The sequence below is a fragment of the Macaca nemestrina genome, chromosome 5 (assembly GCF_043159975.1).
Source record: "Macaca nemestrina isolate mMacNem1 chromosome 5, mMacNem.hap1, whole genome shotgun sequence".
In the NCBI taxonomy this organism is placed as follows: Eukaryota; Metazoa; Chordata; class Mammalia; order Primates; family Cercopithecidae; genus Macaca; species Macaca nemestrina.
Window position 1 is genome coordinate 76,912,152 of NC_092129.1, and position 25,204 is coordinate 76,937,355.

General features: G+C 47.8%; 1 protein-coding gene across 4 annotated transcripts in view; it reads left to right on the forward strand.

Moving 5' to 3' along the window:
• The window catches only part of LOC105478737 (zinc finger DHHC-type palmitoyltransferase 14), a 297,287-nt gene that overhangs the window by 244,475 nt on the left and 27,608 nt on the right, over positions 1 to 25,204 (forward strand). For 3 of the 4 annotated variants that reach the window (XM_011736331.3, XM_011736332.3, XM_024791909.2), the window contains 3 exons: positions 6,958 to 7,095; positions 11,272 to 11,320; positions 24,294 to 24,396. In XM_011736331.3, the coding sequence (XP_011734633.1) occupies positions 6,958 to 7,095; positions 11,272 to 11,320; positions 24,294 to 24,396 (290 nt within the window). The remainder of the gene's footprint in view (positions 1 to 6,957; positions 7,096 to 11,271; positions 11,321 to 24,293; positions 24,397 to 25,204) is intronic. The other variant, XM_011736335.3, reaches the window with a different exon arrangement.

Below are 25,204 nucleotides of genomic sequence, written 5' to 3' on the forward strand. Positions count from 1 at the left end.
TCCAACTTCTGGGAGAGTTCAAATTCTTAACATTTCCTGCCAAACATTTCATTCCCATCTCCAGCAGCCTTCAAATATAACTTCTGCAAATACTTTCCCCTCAATATTTCAGCGGATTTTTTGGTCCCTGTCCTAGTGTAATAATTCTCTGCTTCTCCATGTTTTTAAGGCCCCTTTTTCATATTTGATCTCTTCCAGAAATTAAATCTTCCTCTAATCTGAGGAAAGGCGCAGCTGACTAAGCTCAGGATGGGGCCAGTGTCCTGACCTTTCTCACTGATTTCCTCTGCTGTCAGATATGGAGTATAGTACCTACCCTCAGGGCTGCTGTCAAGTTAAATGAAATGGTGCTTCCAGCAGATACTCAGTAACTGGTAGCTTTCCTTAATCATTAATAATATTGTTTCAGGCTGAGTGTGGTGGCTCACGCCTGTAATCCCAGCACTTTGGGAGGCTGAGGCAGGTGGATCACCTGAAGTCAGGAGTTCGAGACCAGCCTGGCCAACATGGCAAAATCCCGTCTCCACTAAAAATATCAAAAAAAAAACAAACAAACAAACAAACAAAAAACAACACAACCAGATGTGGTGGTGGGCATGCCTATAGTCCCAGCTACTCGGGAAGCTGAGGCAGGAGATGCTGCTTGAACCCAGGAGGCAGAGGCCGCAATGAGTCGAGATCATGCCATTGCACTCCAGCCTGGGCAATAGAACAAGCCTCCATCTCAAAATATAAATAAATAAATAAATAAAATAAAATTGTTTTCATCATTATTTAGAGTTTTAGGTTCACAAAATAGGACCATAGCTCTTTTACCGGAACTATGTTCCCACTGGTCACTTTAATGGAACCTTCTTTGTCCACTTAGGATCTGAGGGCAGGTGACTTGCATTCCACTGTAGCCTCTGAGGCTCTCACTGGTACCCCATGGAGCTTGAGTAAAATCACCCCTGCCTCCCACCATCTCTTTCCTCCCACTCTTTCTGCATGAGCTGATCCAGGCCAACTGTTGTCAGCTCTTAGCACCTAGTCAGTATCTCCCAGCCCTCAACCTTCTCAGAATGTATTCAGAAGTCCTGGACCCCTGTTTTGTCTTATGCTTGGCATGCCCAGAATGTCATGTTTTGCTTGCATTTGTCAATGTCTTCACCTGGCAACCTGGAGTAGTGATCGCTCATAGACCTACTAAACAAGATTGAAAACATTTCTGCCTTTACTTAATCCATAGTTACTGGGTGTCTACTGCATGCCAGGCATATAGGTGCCAGGGCTCTGAGGGTGACTAGAAATGATTCCTCCCCTCTGGGAACCAGCTGGATGAAAGAGGAGAGCAAGTCCACAGGTTGCTGCAGGCAGCTTGGTGCCACCAGAGGCATGGCCAGGATCCTCGGGCTAGCTAACTCAGTCTTGTTATTTTCTAGAACCTTCCAGGTTTTCCAGCCATCCCCCACCCTCAGTATTCCATTCACCAGCTGGCTCTTAGGGAGTAGCTCCTTATTTTTTGATATGGTTATGCCTTGTGTCCCAACCCAAATCTCATCCTTAATTGTAGTTCCCATAATCCCCACGTGTGGTGGGAGGACCCAGTGGGAAGTAATTGAATCATGGGGGCGGTTTCCCCCATGCTATTCTCATGATAGTGAGTGAGTTCTCGTGAGATCTGATGGTTTTACAAGGGACGTCCCCCTTCACTCACCTCTCATTCTTCTCTCTCCTGCTGCCTTGTGAAGAAGAACGCGTTTGCGTCCCCTTCCACCATGAGTATAAGTTTCCTGAGGCCTCCCCAGCCCTGTGGAACTGTGAATCAATTAAACCTCTTTCCTTTATAAATTACCCAGTCTCAGGTATGCCCTTATAGCAGCATGAGAACAGACCAATACATCTTTTTTTTTTTTTTTTTTTTTTTTTTTTGAGACAGAGTCTCGCTGTGTTGCCCAGACTGGAGTGCAGTGGCACTATCTCAACTCACTGCAGCTTGCAGCCTCCACCTCCCAGGTTCAAGTAATTCTCCTGCCTCAGCTTCCTGAGTAGCTGGGACTATATGCACACACCACCACACCCAACTAATTTTTGTATTTTTAGTAGAGACGGGGTTTCACCATGTTGGCCAGGATAGTCTTGATCTGCTGACCTCGTGATCTGCCTGCCTCAGCCTCCCAAAGTGCTGGGATTGCAGGCATGAGCCACTGTGCCCAGACCTAATACATCTTTTAAAATGAGTTCTCCAGAGATACTGTGGTATAGAGACCACTGCCTTCTGGCAGGACCCAAACTTTAGAATCAAGGAATGTGGCAGCAACTTCAAAGTGTTTGTTAAAGAACTTCCCATCACATGCGCCCCTAACCCTGCCACCCCTGGCACACAGGACAGCCATTCAGTTTTTCCACACAGAAGGTATAGAAATAATACTCTAAGTTTGGCTGTGTGGAGCTTCTCAGATGTGCTCACTTGGGCTCCGAGGAGCTATGTCATGTGTTGGTTGCAGTCCCTTGCTCTCTCCCCAGCTCAGCTTGTGCCTAATTCTTGACAACTTTCTATCCTGGATACTGAATGACACTAGCCTCCCCACTGGAAGTTATAACTCTGACAGCTCTTTAGCTTCCGCTCCTCTGAGCGCATTCAGAGCTGGAGGCAGGAGGGTGGTTCTCCCACCAGGACAGGGCCACTGCTTTTCCGTGGCCTGTTCTCATCCTTGACCCGAAAAGGAAGAATGCTGTCTGCTGCCAACAATGGTATTCCAGCTGACTGACATGGAAGCTAAATTAGGAGTTCATTCCTTGGATCTGAGGAGTATTTTTGCATCTGAAAATTGTGTCCTCACCAAATAACACAAGGAACTCTTTGAAGTCATGGTGTCCTATGTTGTGGCTGTTTCTTCTTAGTATTCCAAGCACCTGATACAGTACTGGGTACATGGAAAATACTCAGTAAAGGCAGTGTAGCATTTAATGGACAGGAGCTCAGGTTGGGAGACAGACAGAGCTGGGCCCCCATCCCAGCTTTGCGATACATTAATTGTGTGACCTTGGGCAATGCACTTACTCCTGCAGATTTCCTTTTGATAGGATGAGAGTGTATTCAGTTACTTGACAAATATGTGTTAGGCTTAGAGTAGGGTTGGCAGACAAGCACAAGTGTAAAACAAATGTGGGGATGTCTTAGTCCATTTTGTGCTGCTATAACAGAGTACTACAGACTGGGTAATTTATAAAGAACAGAGATTTAGTCTCTTAAAGGTCTGGAGGCTGGGAAGTCCACAGCCATGGGGCCTACATCTGGGAAGGGTCTTCTTGCTATGTCCTCCCATGGCAGAAGGCGGGAGGGCAAGTGAGTGTGAGAGGCAGAGGGGGATCATTCCTTTATCAGGAACCTGCTCCCACAGTAACCATTCATAAGAGCAGAGCCCCCATGACCTCATCCCCTCTTCAATGCCCCACCTCTCAACACTGTTGCACTGGGGACTACGTTTCCAACACATGAACTTCGGGGGACACATTTAGACCATAGCAGAGTCTTTCAGATGCAGCCAGGGTCCAGCTGATTGGACTTGCCCATGGGTTGGATGTCGGGGTGAGAGAAAGAGCAGGGTCAGGAACGACGCCTGGGGTTCTGAGTTGAGCAACTGGTCAGATAGAGAGTCTGAAGAGGCACATGTTTGGGGAGGGAGGACAGGATGTCCTCTCTGGGACAAGTCAAGTTTGAGGGCCAGTCAGGCCGTTCAGCAGGAGTCTGTTGCTGAAGGTGAGAGGCCACCATTCTGGAGTCATCAGTGTAGAGTGGCATGTGGACCTTGGGATGAAAAGGGATTGCCAGTGAGAGAAAAAGACAGTCCATGGAAAAGAGACCCTGGGTGCAACTGATCATCAGATGTTGGGCAGAGAGGAAAGCACAGACAGGGAGGTGGGGAGAGCACGCAGGCTTGAGGTGCAGGAGTGTGGGGTGGGGGTTAGGCAGGTGAGACCACCGGCCCAAGGACTCTGATGCTTCCTGCCTCCCTGGAGGCACCCACTGAGCCTCTCAGACTCATTACCACCATAAACTCAACAAACACAACAGAGGACATGAAAAATATTCAGTAGGGTAATTTCTCAGTGAGCCTAGATTTTTAGTGGGATTCCTGCCACTAAAATCCCAGAAAAAGTTTGCCAGAAAAAGTTTTCAATACAAGTTTCTAGACAGGAACTGCTTTTAGCTCAGGGCTACTGGAGAGCCAGGAGTTCACACTCATCTCTAAGACGGCACTGGTTTCCCAAGAAGCTCCCAGACTCCACGAGCAACTGTCTCGGCGGCGTCATCTGTCGCTTTCACTTCGGTAGTTACTCTGCCTCCGTCGGGAAAGCACAGTGTCACAGCTTAGCTGTTATTAAACTTTCTAAGCTAAAAATACAACTGACTCCTATGGTAGAAATGGTCTGTAGTGTGCTGCAAGACCTTCATGCTGGTCCCTGGTGTTAACGATGCCTCCCAGGCCCTATGTCCTTCTTTGCTGGTAGGCAATTTTCACTTCAGTTAAGAGGCTCAAACCCACCGTTGAGAGATCAGCCTTCCTAGAGTGAGTAGGAGATTCCAATCCAGCATGTGCTTTTATGCCCCCAGCTTTCACTCTCATGCCCATTTTCTTTAGTCATACATGGAGAAGAAAAGTGGTTTCTCAAAATGACATCCTCCAGGTCTTAAGAAATTCTGGCTGATTCAGATTCTTTTCTCTGTGTGCACGTCGTCGCATAGATAGACCTCTCATTATACAGACTGTGTAGATCAGTAACTTGGGGAAACGAGGTTTGTTTGTCATTAATATTTAAACACTTAATTTTTTTTTTTAGAGCTGTTTTAGGTTCACAGCAGAATGGAGAGGCAGGTCCAGAGAGTTCCCCTCCACCCCTCCCCTCCACATGCACAGCCTCCCCCATTATCAACATCTCCCATCATAGTGGATAAATTTGTTAGGATTGATGAACGTGCATTGATACATCATTATCATCCAACATCCACAGTTTAGGGTTCGCTCTAGGTGTGGTCCATTCTGTGGCTTTGGGCAAACGTATGATTGTATGTTTCTGTCATTCCAGTATCACACAGAGTATTTCCCCGGCCCCGGGTATTCTCTGTGATACACCTGATATACCTGCACAGCCCTCCCCAGCCCCAGGAAGGTGGTTTTTGTGCAGGGTTTGCTCTCCCAGCCATGGGGGGCCAGCAACACATGTTAACATGTAGCTCACGTGGGTAGGCTCATACAAATTGTTTTCACTGAGTGTCAGCATCTTATAGGCCATCAGCTTATCACCAGGTCAGGGAGCTCTGAAATCTCTCCTCAAGTCCTCTGCTCAGATTGGCTGTTTCTTATTACTGCCACTTGCAGACAGCAATGATTCTCTTGCAGTTCCTCTGCCACCACTGTTATTCAGGTGTCCTCATGCCCTTTTCAAGAAACAAGTTTGCATTTGACCAAAAACACAAGATGACCGATTTATGATACATGACTGGAAAGTCATGAAACTAACTGCCTTGCCTAACTTTATAATGTTTTAGTTATATGGTCACACCTCATATAGCACTCCCGGTATGTTTTCAAACACATAGAGATAGATGAAATATGAAAACTGGATACAAGTTCAGCTTAGAAAAGAGCCAGAGGAGCTGGACGCGGTGGCTCAAGCCTGTAATCCCAGCACTTTGGGAGGCCGAGACGGGCGGATCACGAGGTCAGGAGATCGAGATCATCCTGGATAACACAGTGAAACCCCCTCTCTACTAAAAAAAAAACCACAAAAAAAAAAAACTAGCCGGGCGAGGTGGCGGGCGCCTGTAGTCCCAGCTACTCGGGAGGCTGAGGCAGGAGAATGGCATGAACCCAGGAGGCAGAGCTTGCAGTGAGCTGAGATCCGGCCACTGCACTCCAGCCTGGGCGACAGAGCGAGACTCCGTCTCAAAAAAAATAAATAAATAAATAAGAAAAGAGCCGGAGGAGAAAGCTAAGTCATATGCCCAGCGGTGTCCTCCCCAGCCGCCACAGGCAGTCTTGTAGGAGCAGGTGTGTTAGGATGGTGTTCTCAATAGATCAGCTGAGTAGTCAAGAGAAGCCCTTTGCCGTTACTTGCAAGGGGAAGAACAAATCTTAAATGCATTACAGACTTTGTGTGCAGATGTCCAGGTGAGAGGCCTTGCGTCTGCACTTAGGGTGCCATGGGTAATCATGTAATGATGTCCATATCAGACCCTCTCTCCTTTACAAAGTGCCAGAGGCAGCCTGTACGATAAGAAAATGGGAGCAGCTCTCAAAGGCCTGACCTCAAGTTCTAGTTCCTCTGCTTCTGAGCTGAATGGCCCGGTGCAGGCAGTCTCCCATCTCTCTAAGCCTCAGTTTGCCCATCTGTAAAATAGGGTAACACCATCGTTTTCTTCATAGGAATGTTTTGAGGCTAAATGTATTAATAAATGTGATTGATATCTGCTGAACGGTTGTAACTGAGGACAAAGGATTGTCCCTCTGTCCTGTCACAGGCCCCTTGTGGCCTCTCTCTATGGCCATTTACTATGCAAAGAAGGTCACTTGATTGACATCCAACCCCAGCCCAGAACTTACCATCAGGCGATGTTGGTTCCCTCTTAAGGGACTGTTGTTTAGTGAATCAAAGAGGTTTCTTTTACCAAAGAGAGAAATCTTTACTTTCCAAAAGAAATGAGATTTGCCCTCCTATTTCTTTAAGTTGCCATTTAAGAAGAATGCATACGCTTTGTTTTTTCAAAACAGCTGCGTTCTGTTGAAAGAATGACGATGTCCTTGAACTGTCTTGATGTGAAACATTTCTCTGAGTAGTTAATTTGGAAACATGCAGAATAATATCATTGTCTTATATTATCAGAATATTGGGTGGGAGGGGCGGGGCTCCTGCAAGTAAAAAGACATTTTATTAATTGATTTCCACTTTTTTTTTTTCTGCCTCTCATTTCAGAACGGTTTGATCACCACTGTCCCTGGGTAGGCAACTGTGTGGGGAAAAGAAACTACAGATTTTTTTATATGTTTATTTTATCTCTGTCTTTTCTGACAGTCTTTATATTTGCATTCGTTATCACCCACGTCATTCTTCGTAAGTATGCTGGCGAAATCAGATTACGTATGTAACCATTTGCCTGACTTTGGTTTTCTGATTTGATTTTGATTTAATATTTTGATCATTTCGGGCTCTCTCTTTCCCTTTCTTTCTCCCTTTCCCCTCCTCACTTCCAGCCTGCCTCGCTTTTGTTTCTCACCCTCCTCCATCCCTCCTCTGTCCCCTGTCATCCCCCACTCCCCACCCCATCTTTCACAGCATTTTCCAGGGTTCACACCTGGGCCAGGCTGCGCTTTCACCAACAATACCTCCTCCTCGATACGCACGTCCCTATTCCAACCTCAGTGACCTCACTTTTTCTCCTGCTAACGGGTCCCCTGGAAGACTCATCCCTACATTTTGCACAAGGGACAATGTGCTGCAGTGATGATCATTGAAGAGCAAGGTTTTCTTCCTTAATGTGATATCACCTTATGCAGGAACAGTCACCAGTCACCCTCCTTAGAAAAGATGTCTGGGAAGAAAGACTAGGTTTTCTTGCACACAAATCTATATATGTTAAAAACATACATTTGACAAGATGTTTAAGTATCTGCTAGAACATGAGCTAACTACCCCTGACATATAAAGGAAGCAACTTTGATTAAAAATTAGATTTGGAAATCAATGATTTTAATATCGATTTGCCTAAGCAAATGGCATTTTTTCATTTCCTATTCTGAGGGTTGTAACTTTGAATTTCCTTTGTCTCTTGGTCATTCACTTTCCTACAATAGAAAGTAATGAGAAGGAAGTGAATTTGCATTGAGTTATAAATTTAGGCCTTTGAACTTCCATTACAGTACGAAACACAACATTAAGCACTAGCGTTGCCTCTTGTCTACATTCCTGAAGCGTAACCCCTCATTAGCAAGTCCGTAGCTTCTTTCTGGAATGTTTCCGTAAGTATCTGCACAAAGGCTTCACTTCCTTCCCAGGCCGAAGTGCTCAAACCACAAATGGCGTGGGCTGGGCTCAGGCTCATGTTAGGAGCACCATCTTCCTCCCTTTCTCTTATGGTGGGTTCCTATGGGGGTGGGGAAGTGGGTGGGAGGAAATGTTTTGCATTCATTCTTTTTGAATATTAGTCAAACTGGGCCGTTAAATGGACCATCCCAAATTTTCATAGGTACTTTCAATCCTAGTTCCCATTCTTTCTGACTATAATCTTTCATCCAAATGTGACACAAATGTGTAATATGTGCTTGAGAGCCATAACTTGGTGGACTTGCAAGAGGAGAATGGACTCCCACCTTTTCCACACCAGCTGGGCAGGATGCAGACAGGGGCACCCTCTGGCTCTATTTTCGCAGTCCTCAAAATGGCAAAAATGTGGCTAGCATCCTATCTGTGCATTAATAGACAAAAGAAGCAGAGAGAACGACTAGGGCATTATATGTTATTTTCAAAGAAGCAGTTGTTGACACAACTAGGGAAGAAATACGAACCGATCCTCCAGCACACACGTGACACTGAAAGGCAGTGTTTAGACATTTTTATTTTTATTTTTATTTTTGAGATGGAGTGTCGCTGTTGCCCCAGGTGGAGTGCAGTGGCAGGATCTCGGCTCACTGCAGCCCCCGCCTCCCAGGTTCAAACAGCTCTCCTGCCTCGAGTAGCTGGGATTACAGGCGTGGGCCACAGTGCCTGGCTAATTTTTGTATTTTTAGTAGAGAGGGCCACCATCTTGGCCAGGCTGGTCTCGAACTCCTGACCTCCGGTGATCTGCCTACTTCAGCCTCCCAAAGTGCTGCGATTACAGGCGTGAGCCATCCCACCAGGCCTAGACATTGTATTTTTATATCACCTTTAACAACCTCAAGATGCTTTTGTGTATATTATGGGATTGTATTTATGGCCTTGTCCCTACATTGTGGATATCAAGGGCCAGTTGTCACGTGCTTAGTCGTATACATAAACTCAGGGAACACACACATGCATGCTTATGGCCTCACACGTACTCACACCCTTACACACCCACACACACTAGCCACGCTCACACATACTCACCCATATATATACACACACATACTCTTACACACCCACACTCACACACATAACCTTACCCACACCCATAATCGCACATACCCTTACACACACATACCCTTACACACCCACACACTCTAGCCACATTCACACTCATATACTCACCAATAAGCTCACACACGCATACTCTTACACACACCCTTACACACCCACATTCACATACTCATACCCTTACAGCCACTCGCACACACCCTTACACACCCACACTCACATGCACCCTTACACACCCACACCCATACCCTTACACACCCACACTCACACACATGCCCTTACCCACACACTCACACATACCCTTACACACCCACACACCCACATACCCTTACACACCCACACTCACACACCTCCCTTTTACATCCACACTCACACTCTAGCCATACCCACACTCATATATACTCACCAGTATGCTCACACACTCTTGCACTCACACGCTGTTGTGCTCACACTCACGCTGTTGCACACACACATGCTCTCACACACACTCTCACAGTGAAATCTGCACGTGCCACCGCACTCCGGTTGTGATGTGTATTTCACTTTCAGCTTCTCTAAGGTTTTACTCACCCTGGCTCCACCAAACTGGATTTTACTATTGTCTATGCTTAAATATTGCAAAACTGCATCTCTTCTTCTACACAAAAGTATTAAGAGTTTACCTGCCTGTAAGTTATTGGAATATTCTGGGCAAAAGAAAATAAAACTTTTCCTTTTCCCTTGTTCGACACCCCCTCCTCAGTGAACCCCACGATACGACCCCACCACCCTATCTGGCTTGGCATGTGATGCTTTGGGAAGGGCACGGGGTTTACATGGCTCCTGTTACCCCCTAAGCCTCAGAAAACATTGGCACAGGCAGAGAGAGGAGAACTGTCATCTGAGTCTCTCTGTGGGATCCTGGGCTCTTAGAGAAAGGACTGGACAGGGAGTGGTGGGCGAGATTTCTGTGGCCTCCAAGATTCCTGGGAAGGCCAAGTCTGGATTTCCTTGGAGAGGAAGGAGGGTTTAGGCAAGCCACATAATTAGGGTGCAGTAGAGAAAGAGAAATCATTTCTTTTGGTCCCTCATCTGCCTCAGGGCTTCGTTTCCTCCACGTGGCCGCACAGGCACTTGCATCTGTGCCCTTCGGGGCTGGCAGAGATGGAGGAGGAAGCCTTAAGCACCGTTTCTCCTGATTAGCGCTCCACGCAGCTCCTCTCCACAGCCTCTCCCACCCCCTGTGTCCCACTACTCAGACACATGGGCCGTGGGCACAGAGGGAAAGGGACCTTGGGAAGAACAAGCCACTCTTCACCTTCCCAGGTGGTCGCCCATAGTGGGGCACATGGGGACGCGGTGGCCACTCATCCCCTACCACTAAGTCCCACAGTGCAGCTGTGCCCGCGGTCATATGCCACAGGGACACCATAGCACCCGTCTGTTGTGTCATTTCCTTGCTGCACGAGGGCCGGATGATGTCCCCAGAGGCTCATTGGCTTCCCACAGCACAGAGGGACCTGGCACTGCTACCCCAAGATGGGATTGTTAAAACTACCTCTTTTTTATTTTTAAAAGTATGATGTCAATGCATAAAATAAAAATTGCTTTCTGTCAGATGCTTCTTTATTCAAGCCCCTAAAGAAATGTTTTCTTGCCTAAGACAGCTCATATTAAAATGTCTAAAACCCAAAGGAAGTCTAATAAATTTCAGCTTTATGACTTTGTTTACTCTGGGTGTACAAAAAGAAGTCTTTTATACGTAGCCTAGTTTCCAGAACTTCCAGGGTCAAAAGTTAACAAATTTGGGGAAAACAGAAGAGAAAAGCTAGCAGGCAGTATTCTGTTTTCCTATTAAAATGAGGAAAACAAAGGAGTCATCAGAACTGTAATTTATGGGAAAGTGTGCAGACATCCATCTGCTTTTATTGAAAAAATACCCTGCAGATGTTGGGCCTGATTATGAATCCTCCCTTTTCTTGGGGAAAAACTTTAGTGGCGTCTCAATCTCTGATCAGTAAACTGGGTGTCGTAGCACTTACAAAATAGAATTATTTCATTGCTCTTTAGCCATCTATTATTTTTATGTAGATGAGAGCACATTCAGCACAAAGGCTGTTTATGTCTGAATACTAAATGTTGGTTTCATTCCCACAGGTTCACAGCAAACAGGATTCCTAAATGCCCTTAAGGACAGTCCTGCAAGATATCCTTTGTGATGGTTCTGTTTTCACGATGCTAATGTGTTGAGTATCTGGCTGACCTTCTATGCGCACACCTCCTCATCTTCTGCCCTGGCCTTGCTTCTCATGTATCTTATTCCAAAGAACTCCCCCAGATTCACTGGCAGGAGCAGTAGCTTCTGAATACTTCCATCCCCGAGTGACTCAGCCTGTTTAAATCGAGGGCTTGGAAGCCAAGTATGAATTCTTACCCACCCCCAGAAATCAGGATGGATTTGTGTTCAGTCAGGTTGGTTTGGGGAGAAGTAGGGCTGGGAGCTGCAACTGATCTCATTTTGATTGGCAGGTGGTCCACACAGAACATGTAGGGATGCCCACGTGTGGGTTGCGTCCTGGTATGCGGTCACCAAGTGAGAGTCTTCAGACCCTTCTGTATTGATTCTGTTGGGGGTTACAGTTTGCCATTCGGATCACTATATTATTTCCAGGAACAGAACACCCTTTTATAACCCTGAACAGATTGAAGATGGTCAGTCTCGAGTCGTTTGGATTAATGAGGATTGTTTCCCATCCTCCCAAGCATAAATATGGGGATGCACCATAGTATTTTGAATCTTGAAAGAAAAGTGTGTGCCCATTGAGTGCTTGAATGAGGTCCCATCCCTCCCAGGGGCCCCAGGCTTTATACAGATGGGACCCCCTGACCTGGCTCGTTAGGGACTCAGTTCTCTTTCTTCCTCATATCATCAGGTAGACTGGACTTGAACTTCTCATTACTCTTCAGAGTAATTTTCGTCTTTAGGTAGGGAATTCTTCGTTTTTGTTTTGTTTTGTTTTGTTTTGTTTGAGACCAAGTCTCACCCCATCACCCACTCAGGCTGGAGTGCAGTGGCATGATCTCGGCTCACTACAACCTCGACCTCCCAAGTAGCTAGGATTACAGGTATGTGCCACCATGCCTGGCTAATTTTTGTATTTTTAGTAGAGACGGGGTTTCACCATGTTGGCCAGGCTGGTTTCAAACTGCTGACCTCAAGTGATCTGCCCGCCTGGGCCTCCCCAAGTGCCGGAATTACAGGCATCAACCACCATGCCCAGGGAGGTAGAGAATTCTTAAAGAATGAAGAACTTTAATATGACTTATGTATGTAACATGTTCTTCTGAAAGTCAGCCTGCCATGTCCCTGAGAACTGGTATGTGTGTTTGAGCAGGGGAGATATTTCAATAGATCTGAAAACACATGTGGTCCTATAAATATATATATATTTCTGTAATAGACAGTATCTCTTTTTCCAGTACCTCTGTGTTTGTGGGCAGCATAGGATGATGGTTACAGATCCAGATTCTATTGTCAACTAATACTTTTAAAATTCAGATCGGTATTGTGGATGGGGCCTGGGACATAAGGAAGGTATACAAAGGAGACTTGGAGAATAAGTTCAACAGAAAGGTCCTGTCTTCTGTTAATGATTTGGGAAGAAGTTGACTGAAAGGAAAGGTGACCCAGGGAATGAATGAAATCTTCAATACCTGTGCTATTAGGATCAGGTTCAGCAAGAAATGTCCTCCTCTGTTCCTCTCCCTAACTCTACCAGGGGCGACATCCCCCCACTGTCACCTCTCTGTGCCCTTCTGTCTTCAGGGAACCTTGCTTCCACAAAGCTCATAGCCAAGTTGTCTCTCCCTTCCTAAAGAAAAGGCTTGCCTGAGTCTTACAAGGAACCGTTTGTGTCATGAAAGCATGCTGGTCACATTAAGTTTTATAAATGTGCCTCAGAACTGGCACTGGGGCCCGGGCTGCCAGCTGGAAGTTTTTCTGAAGCCTCACATATGTGGCAGCTTCAGCCAACTCCCCCCAATTCTGTCCTGGCACCTGTGCCTCCCCGAGACCCTGAGCATGTGCAGGAGGCCTGGTGCATGTTTCAGACACAAATATCCGTGACAGGAATGCCTCTCGGCTGGGAGGGGGAAGCACTTCCTCGCTGCTGAGAAAGGCTGACCTCAAAGCCTGGTCATTCCAGCTGCCTTGTGTCCGGCCCGCTGGTGACCTTCTGCTCCATGCGTGTTCCCTGACCACCACCCTTCAGGTGGAGAGTGGAGGGCCTGTGTGTGGAGTGGCCTTGTTGCTTCCTGGTCTTTCCCCCCACCCCCCGAAACGGAGTCTCACTCTGTCGCCCAGGCTGGAGTGCAGTGGCATGATCTCGGCTCACTGCAACTTCCGCCTCCCGGGTTCAAGCGATTCTCCTGCCTCAGCCTCCTGAGTAGCTGGGATTACAGGCACCCACCACCACGCCCGGCTAATTTTTGTATTTTAAGTAGTGATGGGGTTTCACCATGTTGGTCAGGCTGGTCTTGAACTCCTGATCTCGTGATCCGCCCGCCTCAGCCTCCAAAAGTGTTGGGATTACAGGTGTGAGCCACCGTGCCCGGCCACTGCCTGGTCTTTATCAGAGCTCCTGAGAGACCTCCCAAGTCATGCATCTTATCCTATCAAGATCCCAGAAGGGCTCTCATTAGAGACCAAGTAGGCAGTCCTGGACTGGGGTCAAATGTTTTAATACCTGCTCCATGGCAATTAATTATGAGGTCCGGAGTCATTTCTTAACCCTTTTGTGTCTCAAATTTTTGACCCACAATAGTCAACCACTATGTACTTGACAATGATATGCTGACAAAGTCAGTTATTCGGGAAATACAGGGAAGACCCAGCTCCAAAGCATGGCTTCCAGGTGTGGCCAGAGGGATTTCAAAGAGACTCTGCCAGAATCTTCTTTGAGAGTGCACATCTGCACACTACATGGTGTGGCTGGGCTGACAGTCTGCAGAACCAGGAACACGGCATCCCCCATAGGGGCACAGACCGGTGCTGCTGTTAGGAAGCAGGCGTGGCGGTAGCGTGCTGGCCATGCCGGGAGCCCACAGCGGGAAGGAGTGCGGGAAGGGAAGGGAGGAAAAGAGATGCTCTTACTTATTCGCGCCAGAGCAAACTTTATTTTGCCCTAAAAATCATTCTTAGATGGAGGTAAAGAGTTTTCCCTGTTGGCCCAGTTTTTGAAAACGCATAAAAGTCTCAGCTGCTGCCTTTCCAAATAGTGTTTCCTCATCTGGGTGCTGACTCTTTCCTCCCACAGCCAGATGCTCCTCCTTGCAGGAGTTCCCGGCACCTCCTCCACACTCAGGGGCTGGGCAGCCACAGCCTGCTGATTGCATGCAGGTCCTTAAGCACCTGACGCGGTCCGCACCTGCACCTCCAGCCAAGGCCTTCCAAAGTGTCAGCCAGGGCGTAGAGCCCGAAAGCAACACACATCCCTCATCGCACAGTTCACTTGATGGTTTTAAATACACACACACACACACACACACAGAGCGCTGTCTATCCTTAGATATGTATGTGTATGTATGTTTAAGCCCTCCTGTATACATGTGTATATAGCTATAGACGCACACACACATATCTAGGATTATATAAGGATATGTAAGTGTGTGTGTGTGCATGCATCTTTATCTGTATGTCTGTCAGTAAGTTCAGATGTGGACAGACATGTCCTCCCCAGAGTCCAGGTTGGAAATGCTTGCGGGACGCCCTGAAGGCCGTTGCTGGCCCACACCGCTCGCAGGGAGGCTGCCCGTCCTCACTTCCCTCCTGCTGGTTCGCTCCCTGCTTGGTCTTGTGGCGCCTCCATTATGGACCCGAGGTCCTGCTGGGCTCCTGCCTGGAAAAAGGAGACTTAACTCTAAACCCAAACTATCCCAGGGCAGCCAACAAAAAGACCCTGATAAAACCCATTCCTCCGGGAGAAAAGCGGGGGCCAAAAGCAAGGTCCGGGAAGAACCACAAAGCTGTTCCTAGCGCGGGAGAAGTGAGCAGTGCAGGCAGCACCCCAGCCTGGGTCTCCTTAATCCTTTCTGGAAGCAGGAATGAATTTCAGGAACATCAGACACACACCCACACTGCAAAGCAAGGTGCTGGGTGCTTTAACGTGCAAAGCACAGAGACATTTCTTCTGTGTGCCAATGACGCCCCTCCCCTCCTCAACGCTGTGATTGTCTAAAAGTTCTGTGTTCCGACAGGGTGCTTTCTGTTTGAAATATGTGCTTTGGAGAAGAGTTCTTCCTTCAGTGGGTTTGTTAAGAAGTATTACACAGATGATTTTTTCCTAAGTTTGTGTTCCGGAAGAATAAGCATGCATTGGGTGCTGCTGGCTTGCCATGTGTTTCTGAAAAAACATTAGTTCTGCTTATTAGAGAACCAGGTGCTGAGTAGGGCGGGATCCCATCAGCACACCTGTTGGTATTTTTGGTGCCTGCCTTTCCTCTGGACGCCTGCGGCTTTGGAGGTGGCATGGGGATGCCAGCGGGAGCTTACGTAGTATAGCCCTGCAGCTCCTGAGGAAGAGTGTGCCAACCTCAGGGGCCACTCAGGCAGAAGCCTCAGATCACAGTGACTGGGAGTGCTAGAACGGAAGATGGGTCCTGCTTGTGTGGTGGGGGATTCTAGCATTAGAGAAATGCTAAACTCAAGACCTCCCAACCCCTTCCACTGCCGAGATCCTGAGAACTTGAGAGTGGCTGTTGGGATGGCTGGTTTATGATGGATGAGTTTGATCTGGGGCACGCTCATAAAAGCTGTCCTTTGATTGATGGCAGAGCTGCCCACAATTCATCCTCTCCAGACCTGTACTCAATCCAGAGGAAGGATCTGTAAAGTCCCAAGTTTTTAAAACTGAAGGACGTTTCCCAGCTGACTTGCCTGAGCACAGCACTGGAGTCTAGTGAAACCTTTGCAAGTGGCCTCTGCAGCATTTTCTCGGGCAAGACGATAACTTGTATTTTCACATTTTCAATGACCTCATATCTAATCTCCTGATCGTGCAATAAAAATATTTTGATGAGAAATAAGGGCACAGGCAAAGGTTTCTCACAGCGGATTTACTCGGCAAAATATCCAACTAAGAACAACGTCATCGAGGAAGTGAAAGAGATTAGAAACAAAAATGGCTAACAGACAACCATCCAGGACACCCTGGCAGAAACATCAGTGTCAATGATGGAAACATTGATACACTGAAAGCTCTTCATCAGGCCCACATAAAACCCAGCAGAACTTTAGGAGAAGGGAATCGAGTAGCTTCTAGTGTTAGTAAGCCCAGACTGGGTGGTACCTGGGCAGCCCAGGAGGAGAGGGAGGTGGAGGCAGGGGAGTAGAGGAGGCCCTCGATGGCTGTGACAGAATGCCTGACTCATTTTCAGGTGCTTAGCAGGCCCCTTCCCAGCCTGCACCATCAGCCCTCCCAGGGGTGAGGGATAGGGCAGGGTGCCTGCTGCTGGGATGCAGCCTTGGAGGGTGCACTTCTGACTCAGAGTCCATAGTCGGTTCACCCTCCCTCCCTCCTCCTCCTCCTTCCTTTCCACCTCCCATTGCCTGTACCAAACTCCATTTCCTATCCTTCTTTGTATCAGAGAAGCAGAGGCAGTGGGGAGGGGCCTCTCAGGGCCTGTGGCAGTGGGGTAGCTGCCCCGTACCATAGGACAAGAGCCCCCTGGCCTTCCCCAGGGACACAGACGAATTGAGAGACTTCTCAAAAAAAAAAGGGGACTGGTCCCTCTGTCCACACAGCCAGGCATGTTCAAACAAAGGAGACCCACTCAGCAACTACTTCCTGTAAAAATCATTCTACTCAACAGCCACCATGGGCAAAACCTGCCAGGTCACAAGGTCGAGAACTGGGCCCTGGAAGCATGAGGCGCGGACATGGAGCAAGCACACAAACGCACTGGCTCGCCCTCTTCTGCCGGCATCTGCTGCTGCCCAGATCTGGGTTCTCGCTAGGATTCCTTATGCAGAATAAGGCTTGGGTGCCATGAAAAAGACACCCTGTGCTTGGGGTGGGGCATCCTGCAGGGACATCAGGAGAGGTGGTGACGGGGGCCTCCGCGCAGGGCTGTGGGAGATGGGTGGGTTCTAGTGGGGGACATGGAAGGAGAGGTCTCAGGCAGCTCCTACAGCCTGAGCAAGGCCCAGAGGATGGTGCCAGGGGCTATCAGGAAGGGGCAGCCCATCCGCAGAGCCACGCCTGGCATCCTGGTGGTGTGCCCACTCGCTCCACATTGGGCAGGGTGCCCACTGGGGCTGGGCATCAAAAGGAGGCAGGGCTGCCCATCAACATGTGGTCTGCCCTACGTCGTGTGAGCACACAGGTGCACTTACACACCCAACTGTGTGACGGAAAACTAAGAGGGGCTGTGGTAGCTGAACTCCTATGGCGTGGGGGCAGGTGTGACAGCGTTGAAGACTTCATCCCCCTGCATGCTGGCAGGTGAATGACATCATCAGAGCTGGGTTGTGATGCTTGTTTTAAATAATTTTTTTCTTTCTTTTTTTTTTTTTTTTTTTTGTTGTTGAGATGGAGTCTCACTCTTTTGCCCAGGCTGGAGTGCAGTGGTGAGATCTCGGCTCACTGCAACCTCCACCTCCCAGGCGCAAGCTATTGTCCTGCCTCTGCCTCCCAACCCTCCTGTAACTGGGATTACAGGCACTCGCCACCAAGCCCGGCTAATTTTTTATATTTTTAGTACAGACAGGGTTTCACCATGTTGGCCAGGCTGGTCTCGAACTCCTGACCTCAAGTGATCCACCCACCTCAGCCTCCCAAAGTGCTGGGATTACAGGCATGAGCCACTGCGCCCGGCAAGAACATTTATCTTGCATCAGGAGACACAACAGAGTAGAACAGATGTTTGCAGAGGAAAGGCTCCCGCGGGGGAAATCGGTGGCAGAGGGACAGCTCAGTAGGGAGAAGCAGGGCAGTGGGACCTGTGCCTGGAGAGGGGTGAGGGCGGAGGAGTAGGAGCATTCTGGCAAGAGTACCTGGGGGAAAGGGTCACGCTGGAAGAGGGATCCAGCTAGTACCAGTTTGGAGAGCAATGGTGAGTTCTAAGATACGTTTACAAAAAGAATCTAAAAGATAACACACATGAGTCTCCCCATTGGCCTAGAGTGACCTGAAGTTCCTCTCTTTAGTTACCTGCATGAAATATGGAAGGAGGGAAAAATCAGCTGCTTGTCCATGAGAATGTCGCAGCCTCATAGGAAATGTTACCCACCAGGTGCCTGTCGGGGAAGCCACGTGGTGATGCCGCCTTGGCTTCTCCGATTTATGGAGGCCAGAGCCCTCAGAAACATGTGCTGGGGAGCCAAGGGGAAGCCCTGCCCGTCAACAATCATTTCAATGTAACGTAGCATTAACATCCAATTAAAGGGATTACAACCATTTTTAATCATGACTTATTGTTCAGCTCTCTCAAAATGTGGAGGGTTTTCCGTGGTTGGTAAATCAAATGTTGATTGATTCTCCATTTGCAGAGGCTGTGACAGAAAGCGTTTTCATCCCCAAGTTGCATTCACTGGACACTGACCCATCTGAAAAGCACAGTGGCCTAATACGTATCGTCTGTTTTAATGGGATTTGGTAGGAGGATCCAGGTTGGCCCACAGAAAGGACACCACAGTGGGAAAATCACGAAGGCAGCACAGGTCTTTTCTTAACTTGTCCATCCTGATACCTGCTGATCCTCAGAGGGAACCCAGAAAGTAGGTAGGACAGGCGTCCTTAGGCTGCTTCCAGCTGCAGCTGTGCTGAGAAGTTAATGACTTGCTCAGGGGTGTCCGGAGCTGGAGCCCAGTTCTCCCAACTACCACCCCTCCCTCCCGCCAGGGGACTGAGATGCTTCCTGCTGCCCCTAACCAGCCTGACTGAGGGAGGGTCAGGAGGAAAAAGCATCAGATTGTGTCTCATAAGATCACAAGGTGGGAAAGAGGTTGTTTGTTTTTTCAAATCACCCAAATCCTACAAGAATATATTCTCATTGTAAAAAATCCCCAATGGAGGCCGGGCACGTGGCTCATGCCTGTAATCCCAGCACTTTGGGAGGCCGAGGCGGGCAGATCACGAGGTCAGGAGATCGAGACCATCCTGGCTAACATGGTGAAACCCCGTGTTTACTAAAACTACAAAAAATTAGCCGGGCATGGTGGCAGACGCCTGTAGTCCCAGCTACTCAGGAGGCTGAGGCAGGAGAATGGTGTGAACCCGGGAGGCGGAGCTTGCAGTGACCTGAGATTGGGCCACTGCACTCCAGCCTGGGCAACAGAGCAAGACTCCATCTCAAAAAAAAAAAAAAAAAAAAAAGCCCCAGTGGTCCAGAAATACAATAATGAAAAGAAAGTTTTTCTCTTGACCCTTCCTCCGTTCTGCTGTAGGAACCCTTGCCAGCTTTGATGTGTCCTTCCAGATGGTCTTTGAGTTTGAATACATCCGTGTGCATCATACACATATGCTGATATGGGGGTGGGAGGACTTGTACCTAAAAAGAGCCCTTCTTTTTGCACGGTTCCACAATTTGATTTTTTTAAATATTTCCTGGAGATGTTTCCATGATGATACATAGATCTACCTCATTTTTTAAACTATTTCATAGAATTCCACAGTGAGATGAAATATAGTTTAGTCTTCTGTTGATGGATTATATTTCTTAATTTTTTTTTACTGTTCAAGAAACGAAGTAGTGCATTTTCTTCTGTGTATCTCTATGTGCACACGTTACTGTGTCTCTAGGACTGACACTGGATGTGCCATCTCTGAGTTGAAGGGAAGCACATTTAAATGTCGATAGGGTTGCCAAATGCTCCAGTCTGAGCTCCTGTGCCCCACATGTTTATGGCACTGGCTGTGAACAGTCTTGTCATTTTGGCCAATTTGATGAAAAGGAAAAAAATTACTTTTTAATTTCTGTTTTCTGGATAATAGATTGTACCTCTTTTTATGTTAAGGGGTCTTTTTCTTTTCTTATCACAATATATGCCAGTACATGTCCATGTATCAATTGGGTTATTTGTTCTTTTTCTATAAACATGTAGGGTTTCTTTATGTTTCTCAATAATAATAATAATCTCTTAGGTATCCTTTGCCAATCTCCAAATCCAACATTTACCGTTTAACTTTACTTTTTTACACAAAAGTGTTTATTAATGAACGCACTCTGTCAATCTCATACTACATGGCTCCTTGGTTTGTGCCTTATATCCTCGCCCCAAAGTTACATGAATGTTTCCTTAATTTTCCTCGAATACCTTTATATTGTGTTTCTTATATTTGGTGCAGTAATTTATCTATCAGATAATTTTGTGGATGTGGTGCAAGCTGCAGTTCTAGCTTTATTTTTTCTAAATGTTTAATGAAGTGTCCCAACACCACTTACTGTTTTACTGTTCTATTCCAGCAGGTCTCAAACTTTTTGGTGTCAAGACTCCTTTACACATTGAAAAATTATTAAGGACCCCCAAAGAGCTTTTGTTTGTGCATGTTTTGGAGAAAGAGAGAGAGAGTTATTTATCATATTGGAAATTACAACTCAAAAAATTTTAAAACACAAGAATGCACACACCCACATCGTATTTGAACGAGAGCAAGGACATCATCTCCTTGGCCATTCTGGAATCCGGGAATTCTGGATATGTAACATATGTGGACCCATGATCTCTCACCTTTTGTGATCCTCCAAATACTGCTGCAGTATTTGGAAGCTGGTCCTTCCCTGCCCTGTCCTGTCCCTAGTGCAGGGCTGGGTACATAGAAGGACACAGAGCCTGCACTTCTGGGATTAGGCAGGAACTTGAGAGAAGGGTCTCCGTAGAACAGTGCTTGTCAGAGTTTTTCAATTCCGTAAACATTCAGTGAGTACTGCAGTGTGCAACCTCTTAGGCTAGGGCTGTGGGGAATTTAAAGCCATCTTTCTGGCCACAACGGAGACAAACTCTCTTAGCAGGGGTTGTGGGGGAGACAGAGGCGCCGCGGTAGCTGCTATGATTTGAAACCCATCCTCGATGCAGTAAACGAAGTCCCAGCTGCTTATGAAATCGGCTCCCAGTACAGTTGGATTGTTTCCTCTTCTTTCTCTTTCTAAAAAAAAGACAGTAAATGGGTTTTGATACCTTTAAAATAAATTTCTGTTTCTTGATCTTATTATGGCATGGATATTTTCAGCATATTGCCAGTGGGCCAGTAAGGAATGTGTGTCTGTGTATTTGTGTCGGAGTCTGAGAGTGGATGTGAAAGGGAACAGACCATGTAAGCTGCCACAGGTTTACAAATACCGGAGAAGCAGGAGGTTGGGGTAGGTCTAGGGCCACCCGTCTCTTGGCAAGATTTAGGAAAGGGACCAGCCCGAGACTCTTCTGTCATCCCAGCAGAGCAGACTTCCAGCATTCAAGTCCTAGCTCTGCTATTTCTCAAGCAAATTACTTCATTGCTTTCTGCCTTGGTTTCCCTGTCTGTTAAGGGGGAGTCACACTTCTCCCTGGGTCACTCTGAGGTTTAAGTGGAACAGGACCTGACACATCCCAGTGATGCCAGCCATTGTTAGGAATGATGATGCTGATGGTTCCTCGAGACCTCCTGAGTCAGCTGGGTCCTAGGATGTGGGTAGTGCCAGCAGGCTGCATCTTGCATCTCGCATCCTACTTTGGATTCATGTCATTTTGACACAGCTGCAAGCTGACAGTGGAACTGCATTCCATAATTTACAAAATGTGTCGAAAGCACATGAGATATTAATAGAAAAGCTAGCCAGGCTCGGTGGCTCACACCTGTAATTCCAGCACTTTGAGAGGCAGGGGTGGGAGGATCACCTGAGGTCGGAAGTCCAAGACCAGCCTGGTCAACATGGTGAAACCCTGTCTGTACTAAAAATACAAAAATTAGCCAGGCGTGGTGGTGGGCACCTGTAATCCCAGCTACTCAGGAGGCTGAGGCAGCAGAATCACTTGAACCTGAGAGGCAGAGGTTGCACTGAGCTGAGATTGTGCCACTGCACTCCAGCCTGGGCAACAAAAGTGAAACTTCATCTCAAAAAAAGAAAAAAAAATAGAAAAGCTGCATTTTTTTATTGTTGCTATAAACCTTTAGAATTCTATGTCCGCTGGCTATGATGCCTCCCGATGGGGGTAATGAGCATAGTTGGCATTGTCAAAGGAGCTGCAGCCACTTTCAGTCTGGGATCCTCACTGCTCGTACATGCCAGGTTTCATATGGTTCATACATAGGAATGTTATATTCACTTTGACTTTGCCATCATTCTACCTGGATCGTAAACTCTGGGTGACACATGAGTATTTCTGGGATTGCAGTTTGGCTCTTCATGTATTATTCAGTAAATAAATCTGGTTCTGTTCTTGATTCTTTTCTACCTTGGCTATTTCTTGTTTCCGTTCCATGTGTCCCCTCCTCTTTCTGTCTCCTGTCTTTTCCCCGTCGTAGCCAGTCCAAACCCATTGCTAGTGTCTAACGTCATCTCCCTCTCACACAACCCAGCTTTCCTGACTCAATCTTCCCACTGGCTCCCTCATCATGTTCCCTGGACTCCACTTCACCTCTTCTTTCCAGCCAGTGCATGACCTGAATCCCAGGGGAGTTGCCTCCCAGATCTGCCCCCTCCTGGCAGGGTGGATGTGGGTAGGGAGAGGGGCCTCTTTAGCCCCATTCTGTGGGAAGGCAGTTGAAAATGAGACCATCTTTGCTGCCTGGGACACCATCCATGTGACCCCACGTGCACACAGAGCCTCCACCATTGCCATTTGCCCAGGAGGGGTTGCCCAGGCTGGCGGTAGCTGTGGGTAGGGTCTGCTTCCCTGTGTCTCTCTGGTCCCCTACCACTGCCTGCTACCATCTCCTTCTAGAACAGACCCAGTGGTTTAGGGCGATGTTGAAAGTCAGTCAACAGGCAGAAGCCCATTCCCTCCTGTTTTGCCTGCAGCCCTGTGTGCCCAGATGGTGACATTGGTTAACCATGGCACAGCAGACCACGGCACCGCACTGGGTAATGTGCTCAACCTTCTGGTCTAAAGATGAATTCTCTCCAGCCTGGAGAAGATCATCAGTGATATGTTCTGGCATGGTCTATTTGGCATTCATCCTCGGAAACATTAGGAGAGCAGGAGCGTTTCTTTCTCTAGCCTGTAATAGATCGATAGGGGATGCCAGATGTATGTGTAAACTCCCAAACCCAGGATGAATGGATTTTTCGCCCTGAGAAATATCTGTATCCTGTAAATAGAATTTTATAAGCATTTGTGGGACAGAAAAAGTCTCTGGCCTTTTCACATTGCCACACTCTCGGGTGATGGATCTCATCTGCTGAAGAGCACCAAGCTTTTTCCCTTTGTGTTAGACACATCTTGTGGAACTCTTGACTTCCTCTCTCTCAATGTCCTGCGAGAACTCGTGGTTCCCAGCTGCCTATCAAGCAGCAGAGGATGGCCATATAGGTCAGGGGTTGCCTGAAAGGCTGGGAAAACTCCCCCAAGTAAAAAATACCCCTCGCCCTGATGTCACTCCGAGAAATGCCACCGCCCGTTCAGGGGCTTATTTTCTCCTTCTTCCCCTTCTCTGTAAGCAGAGAAGAGGCCGCCCACTAAAGCAGAGGGCTTTCTGGGCCCCAGAAGCCATTCTCCTCAGGGGAGACGCCTGTTGGCACTGCAGTCCTCAGCATTCAGAAGCCAAAATTAGAGTCTGCGATTGATGTACAAGTCAATATGTCATCCTTTTACCCAGGGCCTGAGCTGCAGCCAACTCAAACCAGTGTGCTTCCTGAGCAGGATGCCACAGTCACTGGCTCCACAGTGAGGCACAGAAAAAGGTGAAGGTCAAGTAGAAGTCAGAGGAAGGAAGTGAGTAGGTGACGCCCAGGGAGCCCTCCAGTCATCACGGAGCCACAGAGGCTGCTCCACGCTGGGGCATGTGACGCCCCCTGCCCTGACGGAGGGTTCCATCTGGTTAGACGAAATTCCCGGAAGAGCAGGAACCAAGGCAAGGCCGGGAGAGAGAGAGGCCAGCAGCTAGAGAGTGGCCTGTGCCTGGGGGGGTTTCGGTTCCAGGCCTCCATCACATCCACCTTTTGCGCGGCCCCTCACTTCCACTTGCCTCCTTGACTCGTGTCACTGTCCTGGAGGCTGTGGTGTGCTTCTTCTCTGTCTGGTCCATCGTTGGCCTCTCAGGATTCCACACCTACTTGATCAGCTCCAACCAGACGACAAATGAGGACGTAAGTTCCTGACCACACAAGACACGGGGTGTGTTCTTGGGTTTTGGGCAATGGAGGAGAAAAAGGAAAGAAGAGGTCGGGCCCAGCTTCTCCCATACATCCCATTCCAGATGGGAGCCCTTGGGAACAGAGACGGTGCCGTGGAAACTTCTCCACATGCCATTCTGCATGTTTCTCTACTGGGAATCTCTACGTTCTCTTTTTTTCTGACCATATCCATTAGATACTAAGGTTGGCCAAGTGACACCCATTTCTGGCCCTGAAGAGAGTGTTCTTTCTATTCCTTTGAAATGGTTTCATAAGCTTCTTATCACACTTCCCCTGGTAGAAACCATGGCGGGCCAATATCTTGGAGTGAATGTTTGAGTCTGCCTTTCATATTTAATTTCTCTATGGGAGGAAATTGCCCTGACCCAAAATTTAACTTTTTATCCAGGATTGTCTGCCTGTACTTAATGCAGATGAAGAGGAAGTATGAAAACAGGAAACAAGGCCGGGCACGGTGGCTCATGCCTGTAATCCCAGCACTTTGGGAGGCCAAGGCGGGCGGATCACAAGGTCAGGAGATCGTGGACCATCCTAGCTAACACAGTGAAACCCCGTCTCCACTAAAAATACAAAAAAATTACCCGGGCATGGTGGCAGGCGCTAATCCCAGCTACTCAGGAGGCTGAGACAGGAGAATCACTTGAACCCAGGAGGCAGAGTTTGCAGTGAGCTGAGATCGTGCCACTGCACTCCAGCCTGGGTGACAGAGCGACACTCCGTCTCAAAAAAAAAAAAAAAAAAAAAGAGGAAACAAAATGTT